Source organism: Eucyclogobius newberryi, unplaced genomic scaffold (assembly GCF_026437365.1).
Source record: "Eucyclogobius newberryi isolate DKJ021-1_F unplaced genomic scaffold, fEucNew1.0.hap1 SCAF_8, whole genome shotgun sequence".
Lineage (NCBI taxonomy): Eukaryota > Metazoa > Chordata > Actinopteri > Gobiiformes > Gobiidae > Eucyclogobius > Eucyclogobius newberryi.
In genome coordinates, this window is record NW_027316500.1 from 13,954,843 (window position 1) to 13,973,733 (window position 18,891).

Consider the following 18,891-nt stretch of genomic DNA (forward strand, 5'->3'; position numbering starts at 1 on the left):
GACGGGGGAGGGCGCCTATCAGTCTCTTCATCAATCCCTGTCTTCTGACTCCAACTCTTGACAGCTGTCGTGACACCAACGGGTGCCCTCGCCTTATGTGTGGGCCACTTTCCACCTCAATCAAAGACGACATACATCAGCTTAGTACATAGTATACAGGCTGTAGTACTCGCGACTGTTAAAACAATAGTTTGGGGAACTGTAACAATTCCAGAGGACAGGACAACACAAAATGACCAGCCTGAAGTTGTACATGGATGTGGAAAAGACAGTTTTGCATGTCTCTTTAAAACAACAAATATAAATGGCTTTCAGGATTTACTTTTAAAATCAGTGCAATTTAACACAAATACTCCAAACCACATGCTTTTACCGTACAACGAATTTGCTGTAGACCTGTTGTTAAAAAAATCTCCAGCTGATAATGGACAATTGGAGCTGATTGGATCCCGGGTCTAACATTTGATTCACTGAAAACATCTTGTCGAATATATTATTTTTTCTTTGAGCTGCTACCTTGTAAGAAACAGTTCAAATATAATCTTTCACAATTAACAGTAAATAATAATGTTACTTCAAATGCCAGGACATTTAACTCTTTATTTAAAAAAAAATCACGCTCAGAACCACATTTTGAATTTCCGTACCAAATCCAATCCACAAAGAACAGTATGATAAGAGAAAGAAGAGAACGTTAAGTTGGGTGGCACTGATGTCTTCTTGTCAAATGTGAACAAACAGCTTGTGGATTTGGTGCCAAACTCGTCCCACTCGACATGGACGCAACCCACAGTCTTCGTCATGTGTCCTGTGTCTCTAATGTGTCTAAAACGTCCCTTGCCTCTCACCTGCAGATGGACTTCCTGCGCTGTCGTTCTCCATCAGCTCCTTGACCTTGATCGGCATGTTGGCCGTCATCACTTACACGGTGAGTTGGAACCAGCGTTGACTTAATGTGAACTTGTGTCTCGAGTGTTGCCGCGTTGCACGGTCATTAAGAAGACTGATTTGTAAATTATTCACTGGGGTGGTGTCCTAATATACCCCGCCAGTTTATGCATATTCGCTTGGGTAGTGGAGGTCAAATCAAGGGTTCATATTATTATTATTACTGAATTATTAATCGCAATCATTTAATCAAGATGTGTTGTTAATTATTAATTATAAAGGTTACTTACCGTACTTATTTGAAACTGTGATTGAATTATTATTTGTGTATATATTGTGCATGATGGGTCATCATAATGCTGAATGAAATGTAATTTTCATGTATTGACATTGTATTTTTACTTTTTTATTTTTATGTGGTAGACATCTTTTCTAAATCTTAACATGCGTTATTTTATCTATGCATTTAAGAAAAGTAGCACCATGTATGTTTATGAACATCCAAACTAAAGCAAATATTCCAGATTATGGCCTGTTCTGATTCCAACCTGATATTCTTGAATATTCTCTTTTTTTTTTTCAAACGCAGTTACATAAGCCACTTGTCTATGTTGTACCGTTTGATGGAGTGCCTTTTCATTATTAGTAATGTTGTCCGTTGCTCAGTTTATATATTATATGGATCTACCCTCTGGCCATTAATATATGCCTATATTTTGATTATTTCAGCACTGGGTTGTTTGTCATTTTTTCCTCGATCGGTTGAATTGACTGCCTGTTAATGCTGTCCATTTTTCATTGCTGTTATCATGGTAACTAGACCCTGAAGCTCCTGGCACTGGTGTTTTAAAAACAAAAAAAACAAAAAATATCAATCCATGCATCAAGAGACAGCCACCTCCAATCTATCTACTGGCCAAAGCTGACCGCACAAAAAATTGGCACAAATAGAATGTATGAATCTACAGTTATTATAATTTTATTGTCGCTATATGTTTATTTGCTAGCGACAGAACATTACAGTTTAAAGCACAAGCAATTCCATGTCCACAAGTCACCTAGCGCAAAGCTAATCATTAAAGCTACAGAGAAAGCTTTCTTTTCTCTCTGAATGGGACTCAATTACCGTAAATAATCAAAAGTGTTTGCAATTGTACATACAAATTGTTTCCTGAATAAAGGAAACGACATACATTAGAAAAGCATAGAGAGAAGTTTTTAGTGCAGTTTGTGTAAGTACTCGCAAAATGAGCAGGTGATTTATCCTCGTTTCTATGTGTTACTATTTCAGCTGATTAACTTAATGGAGTGTAAGTAAAAGCCTCCATAAGTAACAGGGATTTCTGTGACTGCTGTAAATTTATTAGCACTGTTTGTGTGCAACCAGCCCTCGGCCCACTTCCACAGCCCTTAATGTACATGCTATATAACACTGTGCACTTAGCCTTAATAGGATTCAACACTCAAAGAAGATCTTACAGAAAATCCTGTCCTTCTCTGGAAATGTAACACTGAACTTTAATGCTATTATTCCATGGTGTCTTTGTTAGCAGAAAACATTAGGTCAGGGTTTTAGCTTCATTTGAAAGCTCAGCAGGCGTATTGGCTCATGGCTGTGTCCCACGTGCATTCCTTTTTTCCTCCGCCCTTAAATTTCCTCCATAAGATGTTGATGCTGAGCGCAGAAGATGAATGCCTGTTGATGCTATCGCAGCCTTGAGATTGACCTGGGAAATGGGGTCTCACAGACAAGCTCATAGACGAACTGCCTTGTTTTAGAGTTTAAACTTGTATTTCACATTTTCTTTTGTGGTTTGTTTTTTCTATGTTGAGTGATTATAATACCGATCCTGATCAAAGCTTAGCAGAACTGTTAAATGGCCGTCTTAAAATATAATTAAAACAGCTTTATTTACTCTTTAGACTTTATAATGAAATCCACAGGGAGGTTTGTGTGGGTGTATGATTGATAGCACTTCTTATTCACAGTATTTTTTAAATATGATTTTATAATTAAATGCACCATTTATATCACAACAGCACATTACTTATGCTATATCTTGCACACAAATGTACTGTTGGATATCATGGATGATTTATACATGGTGATTCTAGGTATTGTGTAATTTTTCAACTAACTATACTTAACCAACTAAATGATTATTATTTGCATAGTAATTTAATTAATGTAAACTGCCTAATCTTTATTGTTAGTTATAGCTAGCAATTAAATAGTTTCATGTGGCGGAGTAGAAGACATGGGGGGTAGAGTCCTTCCTCCTCCCCTTTGGCTGGACTCTCAGCAGCCGTCGGACTAACACAGAGGGCCTTGTCTTCCCTGTGTCCACACATTTGTGCTGGTGCCCACTCTATGATCACATGACTTCTCTAATTATCAGGCAGGACCATCACCTCTATCAAATGTATTTGTAGCTTTTATTATCGATCACCATGAACAGCACTATTGTGCATATATGGTAATAGGACATGATCGTATATATTTTTACATGGGGGCACCTGTGTTCCTGCTTCATGTATTTCTCCCATTCTCTTCCATGGGGGGAGGGAAATGTTTCTCTGGGGATCTGGGACAGGTTTTTCTTTTATGAGTGTGTTTGATATTCGGGACATGCTCCGGCCTTAAGAGCTCCATGATTCATTGCAGAAGGCGACATTCGCCTGTAGCAAAGATCCACAGCAGAGACTAATAATAGTCGAGCCTGTCTTGGTATCCCCAGTGACTTTCCTAATGCTAGCTAACACTCAGAAACTAGTAAAAGTTGTCTCAAAAAATATAAAATATAGTATTTGATTTTTCTGTGCTTCAAAATGGAAGAAAGGGCACCATCTTTTGACACTGCTGAAAGTATCTTTCCACACAAGTCTTTATCTGTAATATTTTGAACTTGTAAGCGTTGTAACCTGAGTTTATAAAAGCAAGTTTTAGATGATAACTTGTCAGTACTTTCTCAGTCATTTGGGGGAATAGATTTTCTTTCAGGTACAAATAAATGAAAAAACAATAATTTAATCCGGTTGCTATCAATAGAGGAGGCGTTCTTTCTATTCCGCTGTGCATGTTTATATGCTTTCATCTTTGATGCATTGAATGGAAATCTTACAGGAAATAGAGCATAGAGAGCCCTGTCCTTTACTGATTCAGTCCCAACCATCGATTGCTCTTTGATGCCTGCCCCCCTCTTACCCAGATTTTCCACTCACTCCAAAAAAAAATCCTCTTATAAAATGCATCAAATCCTGGATAGAGGATAGTGCTGTCACATGGGGGCACTGTTAAGCTGTAAATTGAATCAGGCTGATATAAGGCAGTGATATCCTTACAAAATGGTTGCAGTAAACTTATAAACTATTGATCTTGTATTATATATTTATTTTTAAAATGGCATAAACAATTAGTATGAATATATGTTTATGTGTATTTAATTAGAAATCAGCTTTTTCACCCATGTCTTTGGTTTGCTGTTAGACACTGAGAAGGATGTGTGGGCGAGTTCTGATGCCATATGACAATAACATATGATTCTAATTGTGCTGTTTCAGGCATATGGCATGTCGGTTCTGCCTTTGAATCTGATAAAAGGCACACGAAGTGTAGCGTACGAGCGCCTGGAGAACACGGAGGACATGGATGATGTGGAGCAACAGATAGAAAATCTCAAATCCAAGGTGTGGGTAATGGAAACACACTTTTTCTGCATTTTAATATATCAAGTCTAGTCATGCGTTTTACTGTACTTTTATAACCTCCAGCTAATCACCCCTCTCCTTATCTTTCTACCTGGCCTCACTGTACAGTCGGAACGCCATTATAGATGGGATAGCAGCTTCCTATATTGACTGGCAGAGTGGAAAAAGAAAATGTTATAATTGTGCTTATTAGGCTAAAGTTTTTAGTGGTAACTTTTAATGCAACTTGAATGGTACAGTTGTCATTCTTTCTACAAACATGGTGTTTGGGGCTTCTATATGAGGCCTATTCACATTTCAATGTATTATTTTTGTTTGACTGGTCTTTTCTTGTCTTTGTCAGTGTAAAGATGGTCGTCCGTTGTCCTCCCGAGACAGACAGAGCCTTCACGAGCTGGAAGGGAAACTGCAGGTCCTTCGACGCAGGAGCAGACACCTGGAAATTGCAGAGAAGAACTGCTGCACTAAAGTGGGCAGTGCTCTCAGACCTTTCAAGGTGACCGTCCATTAACTGATGGATTCTGTCTTTCTGCATATTAGAAAATAATTTGTAGCTTCATTTGTATTATGTTTTTAGTCTATATTATACTTAAAATAAAAAAACAGAGATCATACAAACAATTTACAAAGTCCTATAGTAGTCTGATATATTCAGTCCATTTGGTTCAAAGTCTTAAAAGTGTTCCATTTTCTAATTTAGTCCGAAAGTAATTTTACATTTACTGCATTTTTAATCTCTACATATGTTCCGGACCTCGTCCTTTGTACTGAATTTCAAATCTGCTCCAGATTTTCTTTTAGTTCTTCTATAGTCATCTACATATTTTACATAATTCCCATGAGTAGCCTACACCTTATTTACTCTGAAGTCTCTCAGGGCATTCTGCATATCTCAGGTAAGATCTTGTGTCTCCTCAGAGATGGACTAACCTGACCTCAAACTTGTCTTGGATTTTACTTTGAATGCATTTGTCCCCGATAATAACGCATTAAAATACTAATTGATTATTAATTGTAAATTGTAAACTCTCAAAATGTACCATTTGTCAGAAGTAGACTAATCTTTCCTAAGATTGTTCCTAAGACTGTTCCTAAGACAGTAAGATCACCTATTACCTTGGAAATTACCCTTTTAGTCACTCAATGAGGCATTTACTGAAATTGCACCACATTTTACATTTTATTACTAACAATACTGTACATATTTTAATGCCACTAAAATAGCATTGCTCGATTTAGGCTTAATGATATGGTATGTCACCCCAAGGGTGCTGGAGCAGCCCCTGCATGCTTAATCATCATTTTATGATTGTCTGAGTACTTGAGTTAATTACACATTTCCTGCTCTTTTTTTGTTTAATTGGGTATAAAAGTGCAAAGCAGAAAAACTGTTTGTCTTCAAAACAATTTGACTAACATTCTCCTTTTTCCTCATCCTAAATCTGGAAAAAAATATATATTATGTGTAGGTCTTTCTGTTTCTTCTCACATGAACAAATGCAAAGTTATAAATCAGGCTGCGCTGTTCAGAACACATCTCTGATAAGGACAGCGTGAGTCCCAAATCATTCTCCTAATTCACTCTTCTGCTGCCACAGCTATTCAATTTCCCGTCTTTTACTGCACTGCAGGAATGCCCAAACATTATAAGCTGCTGTCTGTAACGGTTTGACTTTAACCAAGGGGGTTGCAGCTAATGACAGTCCCCAGACTCAAATATGAACAGTAATGAGTTGGGAGATTAATTTATGGTGTATTCGGGCCCCGGTCTCCAGTGATAAGCCAAATGATTGTTGTTTCTCCAGAGCAGAGCCACCACTGCTTTTTTACACCTGCCAGTCTGCCAGGAGATGGTAATGACTGTTTATACTTGTGGTGGACATTTTCTGGTGATGAAAAGATGCAAGGCTATAACAGCCACACAAAATTATAAGTGTGGAGTTGTGGTTTGGTTGACTTATTGCAATGTGCCTTGCCATTTTGGTTGCCACACTCTTCTGCCATCCCGGTGCTGCCCCCCTGCCGTCTGGGCTGTGCCTTTGCCTCCTTTTTCACCTTAGGACCCGCTGCCAGGTTTGTGGGCCATGCCATATGGTCCCCCCTTGATGAAAGACATGGTGGCAAGGGTTTTGTATCTTCAAAGTAGATGCTATTGATTTTCATTTGTGTCTTGCAATACATCTATTGAGCCTAATTTTAGAGTCACACCATTACTGCATAACTGATCAAAGGATTTATATTATTATGGCCATTTGACCTTTAGTGTTTGTTCCTACAGATTGTGCTTGGCATTTTCTTCATCCTGGTGGCGCTGCTGTTTATTGTTGCTTTATTTATTTCAAAGTAAGTGTCATTTGCCATCTTACTATGTCATCTCATTTAATATTAGGATGTGTTAATACTTGTATCTCTGTGTGGTAGTTTGGATAAAGCGCTCCACTCAGCAGGCATCACCTCTGGGTTTGTGGTCTTTGGCACTAATCTCACCAACCCCCTGAATGAACTTCTTTTGGTCTTGCAGCCCGTGAGTACCCTTTCATTCCCCCTCTGGAAAAATGTGCACTTCAGTCTGTAAGCAGCATACAACCCATTCAGCCATTCATACATCATATAAGATCTATTATTTCAAAAGTTTTATCACTGTTGCAAAATGTATCATTCTGTGCTTTGTATTCTATCAGATGATTTCAAGTAAAAAACATGACCGGCAGCTCAGACTCTTTAAGAATAGCTTCATACATCCACTGCGGCATTGATTAATTGTCTACAGAAAGCATTCAAAAGTTTGACCTTGATGTTTAAGACATCTAAACAGCACTTCTGTAGAGCAGAATTAGCAGCCAGAAAGCTGTTACACCTCATTTGACTTTGTAAATACATGCTGCACGCTAATTTAAAAATGAGTCGACCCATATCAAGTAGTATCTATAATAGATGGTCATTAATCCTAAAAAGCCAGCCAACCCAAATGTTTGGCCACTAATTATTTTGCATATGAACATCAAACTGACCCATTGACTCTTAAATTGCAGGTTTTCCCATTAGACTATATCCTGATCTCTGTTATCACCATGTACTTCGTGTTCACTTCTATGGCTGGTATTCGCAACATGGGCATTTGGTTCTTCTGGATAAGGGTAAGCGGCTTTCGCACGTGAATATTCTAGATAGTTCAAGCATCTAATGGCCTTTTATTTTCTCTTTTTGCAGCTTTTCAAAATCCGCCCAAAGCGCACTCGACCCCAGGCTCTGCTCTTCCTCTGCATGATTCTTCTATTGATCGTTCTGCATACCAGCTACATGATCTACAGCCTGGCACCGCAGTACGTCATGTATGGAAGCCAGAAGTATCTTGTACAGGTAACATACATATGAACATTCGCAAGATGTTTAGACACAAACGACTCTCAGAAAACAGTGGGGTTTTAGGCACTATAGTCTTCATGCCATATTTTCTCAACCTTTTATTGTTGTTATTGTGCAACCACTTTCCCCATGTGTGGGTGTACAATATAGTGTTTTTTTATGCAATGTTATTTCTCCAGCATTTATTTTCATATTTCAACTCACAGCGTTTGCAAAAAGCTGTGTTGTTGGTGTATTTTGTGACTTGATTTCCTCTGTTTAATGTTTTTTTTTTCTCAGCTACCCTCTGTGGCTAATACTACCTTCAGCACCACGAGGAGCTGTGATGCTGATGCGCCCGAGGGTAAGTCTGTCGCAGAGCACTGTGAGCAATGGCATAATGGCGGCATGTTGAAAGAACTTACCACAGATGCCATTAAAGATTTATCCGTCACCGGGTCAGCCTATACTGGAGGAGAAATGTATTTTTGTTTCATTAATGTTTTATTACTTATTATTATTTTTGTCTTAATCTTATTTCACCTTGTTTCATAGTCAATGGAAACCAGCAACAGTAAAATTATGTGTTAGAAGTTTTCTATTGTGTGAAAATCAGTCCAAACCATAGACTCCTGAGCAAAATTAAAGACACCCTTTGTTAAAACATGGGCTGTACATACATAAATATGATAAAACATATCTGTTTTTGATTACCGGTACATACACCATTATCTAATTTAGCATATCTCTAAACAATTTCTATATAGCCACCTCCACCTCTTAATTGGGAACGCTCTAGTGTGCAAAAATGTAAAAACTCTAAGTCAACTTTTTCTCTTGACTGTATTATTGCAGTTTATTAGTCAATGGAGGGTAAATAATCAAGGACAAACATGTACTTGTGCAATTATGTGACCACTTGCTGTCTCCATGCCAACCATTTTATTGCTCTAAATCAGCTATGAAGTGTGAATGTGCAGTACGCCTTTCAATCATTGTCTTGCAATCTATTAGTTTGTCTGAAAATATGACTAAATTCATAAAGATTGAATAAACATGTTTACAACATACAACATCTTGACAACAAAAGGGTCTTATAACTTTCTAAACCTGCAAGTAATGCACAGCGAACCAAATGGAGCATGGTTTTAAATGTCACATGTAGATTTTTAGCAGTTTTTATCAAATGTAATTAAACAACACTATTGAAATGTACAGCAATTGGCAAATGATAAATAACACTGACTATATCTTCATCATGGCTGTTTGCGGACAACTGTTGTCTTTGATTTGTTTCAAGCGGAAAACGGGTAAGGTAGGAATTTGGGCAAGTTCAGTTCTGTGTTGTCAAATTGTCCGATTTAACTAAGAGTGTCGCGGTGAGGCTGCAGGCTGATGGCTGGTCAGTCACACAGGAGAAGCAATCATGAGGTCTGCACTAACAACTGCTAATACTTCACTTCATTAGCTGTTCATTCAAAACATAATGTACATCAATCTTCTGACTTTAAGTTGCCATTGACAACGTGACCATGAGCCACATTTCTTTGAACTAAAACCATAAGATCTTCGGTGCTGAAAGGTCTCTCCTTCTATGCTGTGCCGTTCGAGAGCACTTTCCCATTGGCAGGAAATAAGTATGATCTTTTAGATCTCGGACTTGCAAATGGCCTTCACAAAGGATCTGACCGCCGACCCTAGAGTGCTTTTAAATGCAGCCTGTTCATATTACCCAAGCACACATATGTACAGTATTTCTGTTCACCCCATTTATGCCAACTTGAACTGTATCTGCTTGAATACCTCTCAAGCTTGGAATTAAAGCATATTCCATCACTTGACTTGAAAGTTCCTTAAATAGATAATTTTATTAATGAACCAAGCTTTAATATTTCATAGATTCACAGAGCCCAGTTTCAACCTGAAAAAATCTTGGGGTTACACAAGCAGTCGCTGTCAAATTCTCTCTTTGCGTCGCGCTCAAAGTACATCTTCTGAGATAGGCCCTACAACCTGATCAAAGCCCAACTTGCACACGGTACATTAACATCTCCCTCAACCATCTGGCCTTGTCTGAGGAGTTATACTTCTACTCTTCCATGTTGAGGCATAATTTCTTTGTAACTGACGATCCTTAAACAATCTTTTGAAAACCTATTCATTTGTACCACTAAGTAGGAATGTCTCTGACATATTGACAGGTTTGACTTTATTCCCCTCCTATGTCTTCTACCAAAGATTTATCAGTATTTTTGTCCATTTTCTAATGGTTGTCGGCTCATCACAGAAATGAACACCATCATCACATAAGCATTGCACGATATTGGCTAGATCAGGTCCCTCGGCAGCCTCGCCAACAGTGGAAATGACATTCTGTCCAGTATCTGTCCAGTGGCTTAATTTCTTTTGCTAAAACAATTAACCCAGCGTGATTACAAAGCTGTCAGGTACTTGAAAAGAGCTTCAGAAAAAAACATATTACTTTAAATGTGTTTATTTCATTTCATTATCAGTCAACAATTCAGCCTTTTTATATAAGAAAAACATCTTTCAAAGTAGCTTTGTTGTATAAAAAGGCCAATGTAATGACCTAGACCATTTACAACTATGATCTATCGTCCTTATTTTTTCGCCAAGTACAGACCTGACCCGTAATGACATTCTTGTTCGTGTGGAGATAATGCCACACTGTGGAATGAACCTCTTGAGACGAGTAGGTATGTGGGAGCGTAGTAGTTTAAGCTTCTACAAACATGGTCAGTTTTCGTTCAAATACTAATTCTCCTGGACATTTAAATGGACACATGTTAAAAAAGTGCAATAAAATAATGTTTCCTTGACAAAAAAAAGAAAGAAGAATTTTTCTGTTTATTTTCAAATAAAAAACAGATCAGAGCTAATCAAAATTACAATGATAAAAAAACTTTTGATCAGAAAATAAAAATACTGCATGTTCCACATGACATGTACATATACTGCTCATACAGTTTGGACCTCTGTCAGTTTCCTAGCAACTTGGCCGTCTCCACACTGCTTTTAAAGCGTTACTAGGGATGATGGTCATAGTTTTATGCATTTACTCGGAAGTGTCAGGTGTTCAGGCAATTTTCTACACAGCGCTCCCACATCCCCAAAACAAATTAATAGTAATTCTCCAGCAACATGGGGATTAGCACCAATTTATGGCACAATGAAAAATGTCACTCAAAAGTTTTGCTCCTGTCAGAAAAAAAAAACAACTCCATACAGTTTTTAAACAGAAGCATTATTGGCTTTTGTGTCAAAGGTCTTACCGTGTTAGAGGTAAAGCAATATTAATATTGACAGTCAAATACATGATTGGAAATCAATCAAATCAACGTTTTGCTTTGGGTGATTTTATTGGATGTAGAAAACAGGCATTTTCATCAGAATAGCACTGCATGGGTTTCACTATTTAAAGAAATTATTATATATATATTTACCCCCCAAATTAATCTAAAAAATAGATACAAAAATACAATAAAATAAAGAAATAATTATATCTGGACAATATTTTTAAGCTCAATACAATTGTTTTATACCTAGAAAATGTAACTAGAAATTAATAGAATTCAATTTGAAAGATACAAATATTTTGTAAAGTCATCCAAGGTGGAACTTTTCTCATGTCTATGAATTTCCTTTGAATGTGAATGAATAATTAAATAACTGGTAACAGATAAGATTTGAAAAAAACATTGTGAAAGGAACAGTATGCTCACAGCAAAGCACAGGCAAATAAGGACACGGTAAACGCTTCTACCATTATCGGTAATACTTTTCTTTTTTACAGAATATAGTGTGCATAGGCTTTGTTCATACAAAACTTAGTGTTTCAATTCATAGTCTGTTTGACTCAAGTACATAAGTCAAGGTGATAATACCAGCACCTATAAAAGGCCCCTCGCTCTTCTCATCAAATGGGGATGATCTGAAGGTTGTGAACAACACAGTGACATATTTAAGGAGACCACATCGAGCACCATCTGGAGTCCTGACATCTAGTGAGCAGTGGAGACGTGTGAGGGAGAGACATACAGTGCAGTAACTACTCCCACATCTTCACTGGAGGTCCTATCACTCTAAACACAGGCTTGTTCAGAAAATACCCTTGTGACTATGTATTTTACTTCAATCAAGTCCAATCACAGTATAAAGTATTTAAATATTAACACATTTTGCAAGCTTGAATTAATGCATCCATTTTGTTTTCCGCAGTAGGAGTCCTGAGTCAAATGGGTGCCTTGGGTGTCCCAAACCCAAAGGTTTGGAAATCCCTGTATTACACCTTTTCTAATCAGAAGATTATTCTGAAAATGACCATGCCTCTCTAAATGTGACGATATCAGAAGACATTAGGATGTCGTCCTCAAATTAATCACCTAAAACCAATCCGTAATCCATGAGCCCAATATTTTGGCCGTTAACTAATTTTCATTCTGGGATAGAATCTAAATTGAATTAACTTCGCTGCTCTGCACGTTCCACCGTCATGTCCTTGAAAAATGACAACTTGCATTCCTCCCACATGATGCCTCCCTTCTTGGCGGCTGTCTTAGGACTTTTGGTCGCTCAGTGCAGCGTAGCAGAGAAACTTCACTAGGATCAAGTACAGTGTAGCTCTACTACGGTCTACAGTCATGAGAGACTGTAGCTCCATGGTTAAAGCTTTTTTTTTCTGCTCTGAACAGGGCTTGTCATTTGTGAGACTCTTTTTTTTTTTGGAGGGGGGGGATTTTTGATGCATCTTTCAGTTTCCAGTTACTTTCCACAGCCCACCCCCAAATCTGCACTTTATCAAAGATGAACCCAAGTGCTCTTTTGTCTGTGGGAATTTCATCACTCACTGAGAACTCTCTTATGAGCTGGAAAATAAAAATCCCAATATTTTCTTTGGTCCTTGATGTCTTATGGCTTTATAAGCGTTTGACTGTGTGCTTTGAATTACTAACAGTAGCTATGTTAAAAACCGTATGATAGGAGCAGCTCAGCGTGATGAGCACTAAAGCTCCAGATGGCTTTCTAACAGCACATTTATCTCCTCGTCTTCAGCTTTTGTTTACTATTTTGTATTATGGAAATATTAGCCAGTTCCAAAAGTAAATAGTTACAATTAGTGATTTATTTATTTTTTATACTAAGGAAAAGCTTGATACTGCATACATATTTTGATACTGCTGTGAAAAGTGTTCCTTTACAGACAATAGAAGTCATTTTTCACACTCAACACATTATCAGTTTAGTTCAGGTGGTTATTCCTTTTCCTGAATTGATATTTATAGGATCTTTTTTGTTGTTGTTTGTTTTGGTTGACCCAGGCAGTGCAGGCTAATTGTGGCCTCTTTCCACCATGTGACGTCAGCTCTCTCCATGTCGGCCAATACTGACGCAAGGCAATGACTCAGTGCCATTTTTTCTATTGTTCGCGCTGTCTGTGCTAACCAGATCAATAACGGTATCAGTTCTGTCAAAATCCTGGAGCGCTAACACTCGAAAGGGGATCTCATCCACTATAAAAACTGCAGCACATTGTAGAAGCAATAAAACCACCAAACTTCAACAACATATTAACTGTTCAGCTGCAGGAGTTTGGGCTGTCAATCAATTGATTTGACTCAGCCCCACTACAGTTATTTTGTAAATATATAGTTTATTGTTTAAACCTCAAACTCTGTAATAGCTGCTTCATTTTTTTTTTAAAAACATTGATTCCTATATTTTTACAATAAATGATTTAAAACTGATCTAAGTGACCCGAAAACGTCAGCATTTAAAGTTGAATTCCCATCTCCTCATTATTAAACCATGTCTGCATTAAGATTACATCCCAGTCTTGTCATATGTCCGTCTGTTTCCTTTGACTTTCCAACAAACGCACGCTGTATGCAAGGCTCTATTAAATGTTGCATCAGTCCAGCTTTATCTTTGCCAAAGCAGATCCACACTGACACTGACATGGGTTTCCTCTTCTCTCCGCTCTGCTTGTCTTTTTGAGTTACAGTGACAAAACGCCTCAGGCCCTCCTTCTTGTGGCATCTGCCAAATAGTTTTCCGCTTTGCTCATAACTTAGATGCAATGTATTCTTTGGACAAATGATCAAATACAATAATTAGATTTGTTGGTTTTTATAGGTCACAGCTCAAATAAAACTCTCACCTTTAGATTACATGCTTGGCTTTAAACTATCCGTTACTGAAATCCAAGCATAAATATGTATTGGTCTGTTTTCTTTTTGAAACTTTTTACCAGAATGAAAAAGTAAAAACATGTGGTTTTGATATAATTATTATTTGTGTTAAATGGCACAAATTAAAAATCTGTATATTTTATGTTCATGAAAACATTACTAAAAGCCATTTATATTTTGGTTTTGCAAAGGATCTTTTCCCCTTTATCGCTCAGCCCTAATATGTGTAACTCTTGCTCAAATTGTAAGGATGTCTGAAAGAAGGGGGCGTGTCTACAAAAAACTGTACGATGTATTTTCAGATTTTTGTATAAACAAAACTAAGAACATGACATGGAGAGGGAACATACAATTTCAATAAAACCCCACTCAGTCCTATACATTTAGTCTGGCATCTGTCCAAAGTCTTTTGAAATTGTCAATGTTCAAAATGAGTCATTGCAAATGTTCATAATAATTTCAGTCCAGTCATGAATTGTCATTATATTTTGTTTTCAATGCCGCCAAGAGTATGCTCCTCTTTAGATGTGTGTATGTTCTATAAAAGGCTTTATTTAAAATGCAATTTAGCTGAAGTCTTTTTGGTGCTTGATATAAATGTTTCTTGTTTTACAGACCAGTGCACTGTGACCAGATCCTATCTTTTCCTGCACAAGTTCTGGTTCTTCAGCACCATCTACTACTTTGGCAACTGGGCTTTTATTTTAGTAAGTTATCATTCTACAAATCATTTTAAGAATTCTAAACTAATAAATGTAACGCACAAACTAGAAACTTCTCAGAGAGTTCAGAAGTGGCTAAAAGCCTGGTTATGCAGTAATGCTTTTGAAAAACCTCTTGGCACCACCAATTCAATTCAATTTATTTTTGTAACGCCTGAAATCACAACGGCGTTGCCTCAAGGGGGAAAGTAAGTAACAACTGAAACAAGTCTGTTTTCCACACAAGCAAATGGCAAACCCTCCTCAAGAAAGATTACGGAGCGCCCCTTAAAGCTAACCTGGCTCACTCCAGATAAACTCTCACAATATTTGTTTCAAAACTCTTGAGGATCCATCTGGTGAGACTTGTGACGTTCGATTCGAGCTGGCGCTGAGGACCTGACCAATCACAGTGCAGCATTGCAGTTTGGGTGAAAGTCAAAAGAACGAAACTAAACAAACATGGCGACGCCGACAGACGTACTTTGGTGTATTTTAGCAATAAATAATGAGTAAATCCTGTTTCCTCCTCAAAAAGAGTATTGTTAAAGCAGAAGTTTGTATGGTGGGAAAAGACCTCTACATGCTGTCTTCATCTAATTGTGAAACATGTTATCTTTTCAAACTTGTAAGAAAGAGCCTTGTGAGTCAATACTTATGTTTCGACACGTTGTGATGAGAGCTGATTGGCTGTGCTGCTTCACTTTTGTGTCTGATCTAAACTGCTTGTGGACAAAATAAATCTATGCATACATTTCACTGTTTGAAACTTGGGTATCTCTGCTCTGTTATAATATCATGACTTGTGCAGGAGCTGGGCTTTCGGTAGTGACCATTCAGGTCAGAGAAAGAGTTCAAACACAGTGGCTTTGGGCATTAAAACTGACAAAACAAATGAAAGACGTGAGGCTAATTCTGCTTTCTGATTGGATTATCATTTTGAGACCAAAACACCAAATTATAACATAAAAAACTGCCCAATGTTTTTGTAATTAAAAATAAATCCACATTACAGTTGTTATTTAATTGAACATGTTCACCTCGTATCTGGGGACACAGATGGGTCATATTTATACAATTTAAAATAAAAAAACATCTTGCTTACGGTTTCTTTTTAAAATAAGAATTGGATGGAATACTAAATAGCAAAATTGACATTTTTCTTCTTTCTTCTTTGTAGACCTTCCTGATTGGCCTGGTGGTGTCTTGCTGCAAAGGGAAAAAGTCTGTGATAGAAGGAGAGGTGGAGGCCGATGATTCAGACTTAAGTGATGACGAATACATCCACTAAGAATATAAAATATAGCCTCTGAGATTCCAGCATGAACTCAGAGACACTGCTCATCATAGTTTAGTTTTAAAAAGCTATTCATTTTTAAAAAAGATTTCTTTCTTTTCAGTTTGGGTGTAAATGCTCTTCACCTTACAAAACCTACCAGACAGATTTTTGTTTTTGTCTTTCAGTCAATATAATAGATGAAAGTGGCATTCGGGGAGTTTTGTTCATCTCAGCCCAATAATGAGGATTCATCTCTTGACAGCTTTGATTCTGACAAATTAATATGTTTCACACCAAAAGACTTTGCAGATGACTGGGTTTGTTTGAATTGCTGAACTTCATGTCAAGTTTAGTTTGCATTTTAAAGCACTTTGGAGTCAATGGTACTGGACTTAATCATTTTCTAGCACGGACAGTTTTTGTTCATTTGCATTTGAGCCATTGATTGGGGCACATTTGTATAGGATATTCTGTGGATAATAGAATAAACAACTTGGACCAACCATGACGCTTGCTCCAGTTTAAATTTTCAATTTACTGTATTTAATCAATATTTTCAGTTTGGGTGGATGTATTTATTGATCTTTTGTTATTGTAACACAATAATACAAGTGGTATAAACGTTTCCATTCATAGTCATTGCTGGATCCTATGAATATAGAAAGAAAGAACAAATCGTGCCTAATGAATGTCTGCGACATGATGAGCACAAACTGGCTGTGAACCAACTATAAAACTACCTAACGTTGTATATATTCAAACACACAGTTGTAATTACTGAAATGACTACTGATCTTTTTCATCCTTCATAAATAGATGGATTTCTTGTGCATGAAATATTTCCAAAAATAAAGCGGGAAAAAGTACTCCTCGTTGTTTTTCTTTTTTCTGGGCCTCTTGCCATGGAGCGAGCAGCATCATCCTATAACTTTTACAAAGAACAATCTGGAGAGAATGGAGAGTTGGTAATTCACCATTCAAAAATGACTAGATTTGTTTGTTTCTACCTCATTCACATATTTATATAATTAACTTCTATGCCAGATGATCTGCAAGTGTAATGTATAAACCCACAAACAATCATTTCCCACAAACGCAATTTCAACGTAACAATTTCCCTGTAACATTTATTATGTTATTTCAATGTCATTTCAATCTTTATTACGTTTTCAAAGTCAAAATTTACATTGGGCTATTTTATTTTTTACTTAAACAGTGTGATCCCTCATTTGAGTGGCCCGTGGTAGAAAAGGTTTTGGCCGCCACACAAAAGTCATGCTCAGTCTGAGTTTGATTGGCCTTGGCTGTAATAAACAACATGCTTCAAATGCCGAAAGGGTCCAGTTCCAAGCCATCTTCACTAGACATAGATGCAATTTGCCTGGCACAGTTAATATAGTTACATTTTCTTTGTCACCTGCCATGTGGCGGCCTACGCCTCCTATCTCCCTCTGCTTAGGCTGTCTGACTAAAAGTGAGGAAAATTTAGCACAAAATAGTCCGGAGTAATTAAACTTCCAACCTTGAGTTAAATAGTGAACATGTCAATACAACATGTTAGTTCACCATAAACCTTTTACATTTGTGGAATTGTATTACATTTGCGGGACAATCTGGTGCAATACGTGTCCCACAAATGTAATTCTGTAACTTCCAAATAGGTATAATTTTTACATTTGTTGGTTTGTAACTTGTATTACATTTGCAGCGATTGTTACATTTGTAGCTCAATTTATCCTGGCATGGGACTGGCATGAGTAAAGCCCAAGCTAGTGAATCAGAGTATATCCCATTGTATTTTATTAACTAAAACAGTCTTATTTAATTTACCTTATTTACATGCAAAATCATGTTTCAAAAGATTAGCCAGATTTTTTCCCCTCATCTCATTATCTTTAAATGATTAAATTATTGTAACTACATGAGAGACAAACCTCTCATATTATTCAGAGTCGAGTAGTTTACAGGAGTTTCACAGTAAAACATCTTGTGGAGCGTATGTATCAAATGAAGCCGACACTAAAGCGTGGATTAGCATGGAAGCTCTGACTGCTCGGTGTGGATGGATTTACATAAAACTCTGCGCTTGTCCAATTAAGAGCCTGTAGCGTGCATACCTTGTCATAACTATTCTGCAGACCTGTTCTGAGTTATGCCATTATGTGATATGCCACCCCCACAAGTACTAATAAACCAAATTAACTTAAGCCAGAGAGACGCACGTGGCAAGAGCTGGAGGCAGGATCGTGTTACATCACAGCAGTAAAGCTACAGTATGCGGCACATATACTAGACAGGTTCCAGTTGTGAACAAGCCAAATACATACATACAAATACAATCTTTCTTATGGTTTAGCATCTTTTTAGGCTGACGTGTAGCTTAAAATTCTGGGCCCATGCTAAACTACCGTGGCTGGCTGGCACTACATTTCCTTTACTCTATATGAAAATACACATTACAGACTTTGTGAAGGCGCCTCCCGATGCCCCTGGATTTAGGATTGGTTTAGTTCTAGTCCATAGACCTGGTTTTGCCCAGATAACATGCCCATAAATGTCTACCCTGTCAACTACATTCCGCTTTGTCCCTTTCTTCCTATATCAATGGATTATTGGTTCCTCTAACAAATACATTTTGAAACAAAGGAAGGATTATCCTGCATAAATGACTGTATTAGCACAATACAACACATTGTCTCATAGTGGATCCCCCCTGCATGACTCCTACAATCTTAGTTTAGTTCAATGGATCAGGGAAGAC

The 18,891-nt window shown here is 37.4% G+C and overlaps 1 protein-coding gene across 1 annotated transcript in view; it reads left to right on the forward strand.

Moving 5' to 3' along the window:
- Window positions 1-16,993, forward strand: part of lmbrd1 (LMBR1 domain containing 1) — a 31,013-nt gene extending 14,020 nt beyond the window's left edge. Inside the window, exons 7-16 of the mRNA XM_072436943.1 lie at window positions 855-928; window positions 4,450-4,575; window positions 4,940-5,092; window positions 6,875-6,939; window positions 7,018-7,120; window positions 7,629-7,733; window positions 7,807-7,956; window positions 8,242-8,305; window positions 14,766-14,857; window positions 16,032-16,993. Coding sequence (XP_072293044.1) covers window positions 855-928; window positions 4,450-4,575; window positions 4,940-5,092; window positions 6,875-6,939; window positions 7,018-7,120; window positions 7,629-7,733; window positions 7,807-7,956; window positions 8,242-8,305; window positions 14,766-14,857; window positions 16,032-16,142 — 1,043 coding nt within the window. The 3' untranslated portion in view covers window positions 16,143-16,993. The remainder of the gene's footprint in view (window positions 1-854; window positions 929-4,449; window positions 4,576-4,939; window positions 5,093-6,874; window positions 6,940-7,017; window positions 7,121-7,628; window positions 7,734-7,806; window positions 7,957-8,241; window positions 8,306-14,765; window positions 14,858-16,031) is intronic.
- The last annotated feature ends 1,898 nt before the right edge of the window (window positions 16,994-18,891 follow it).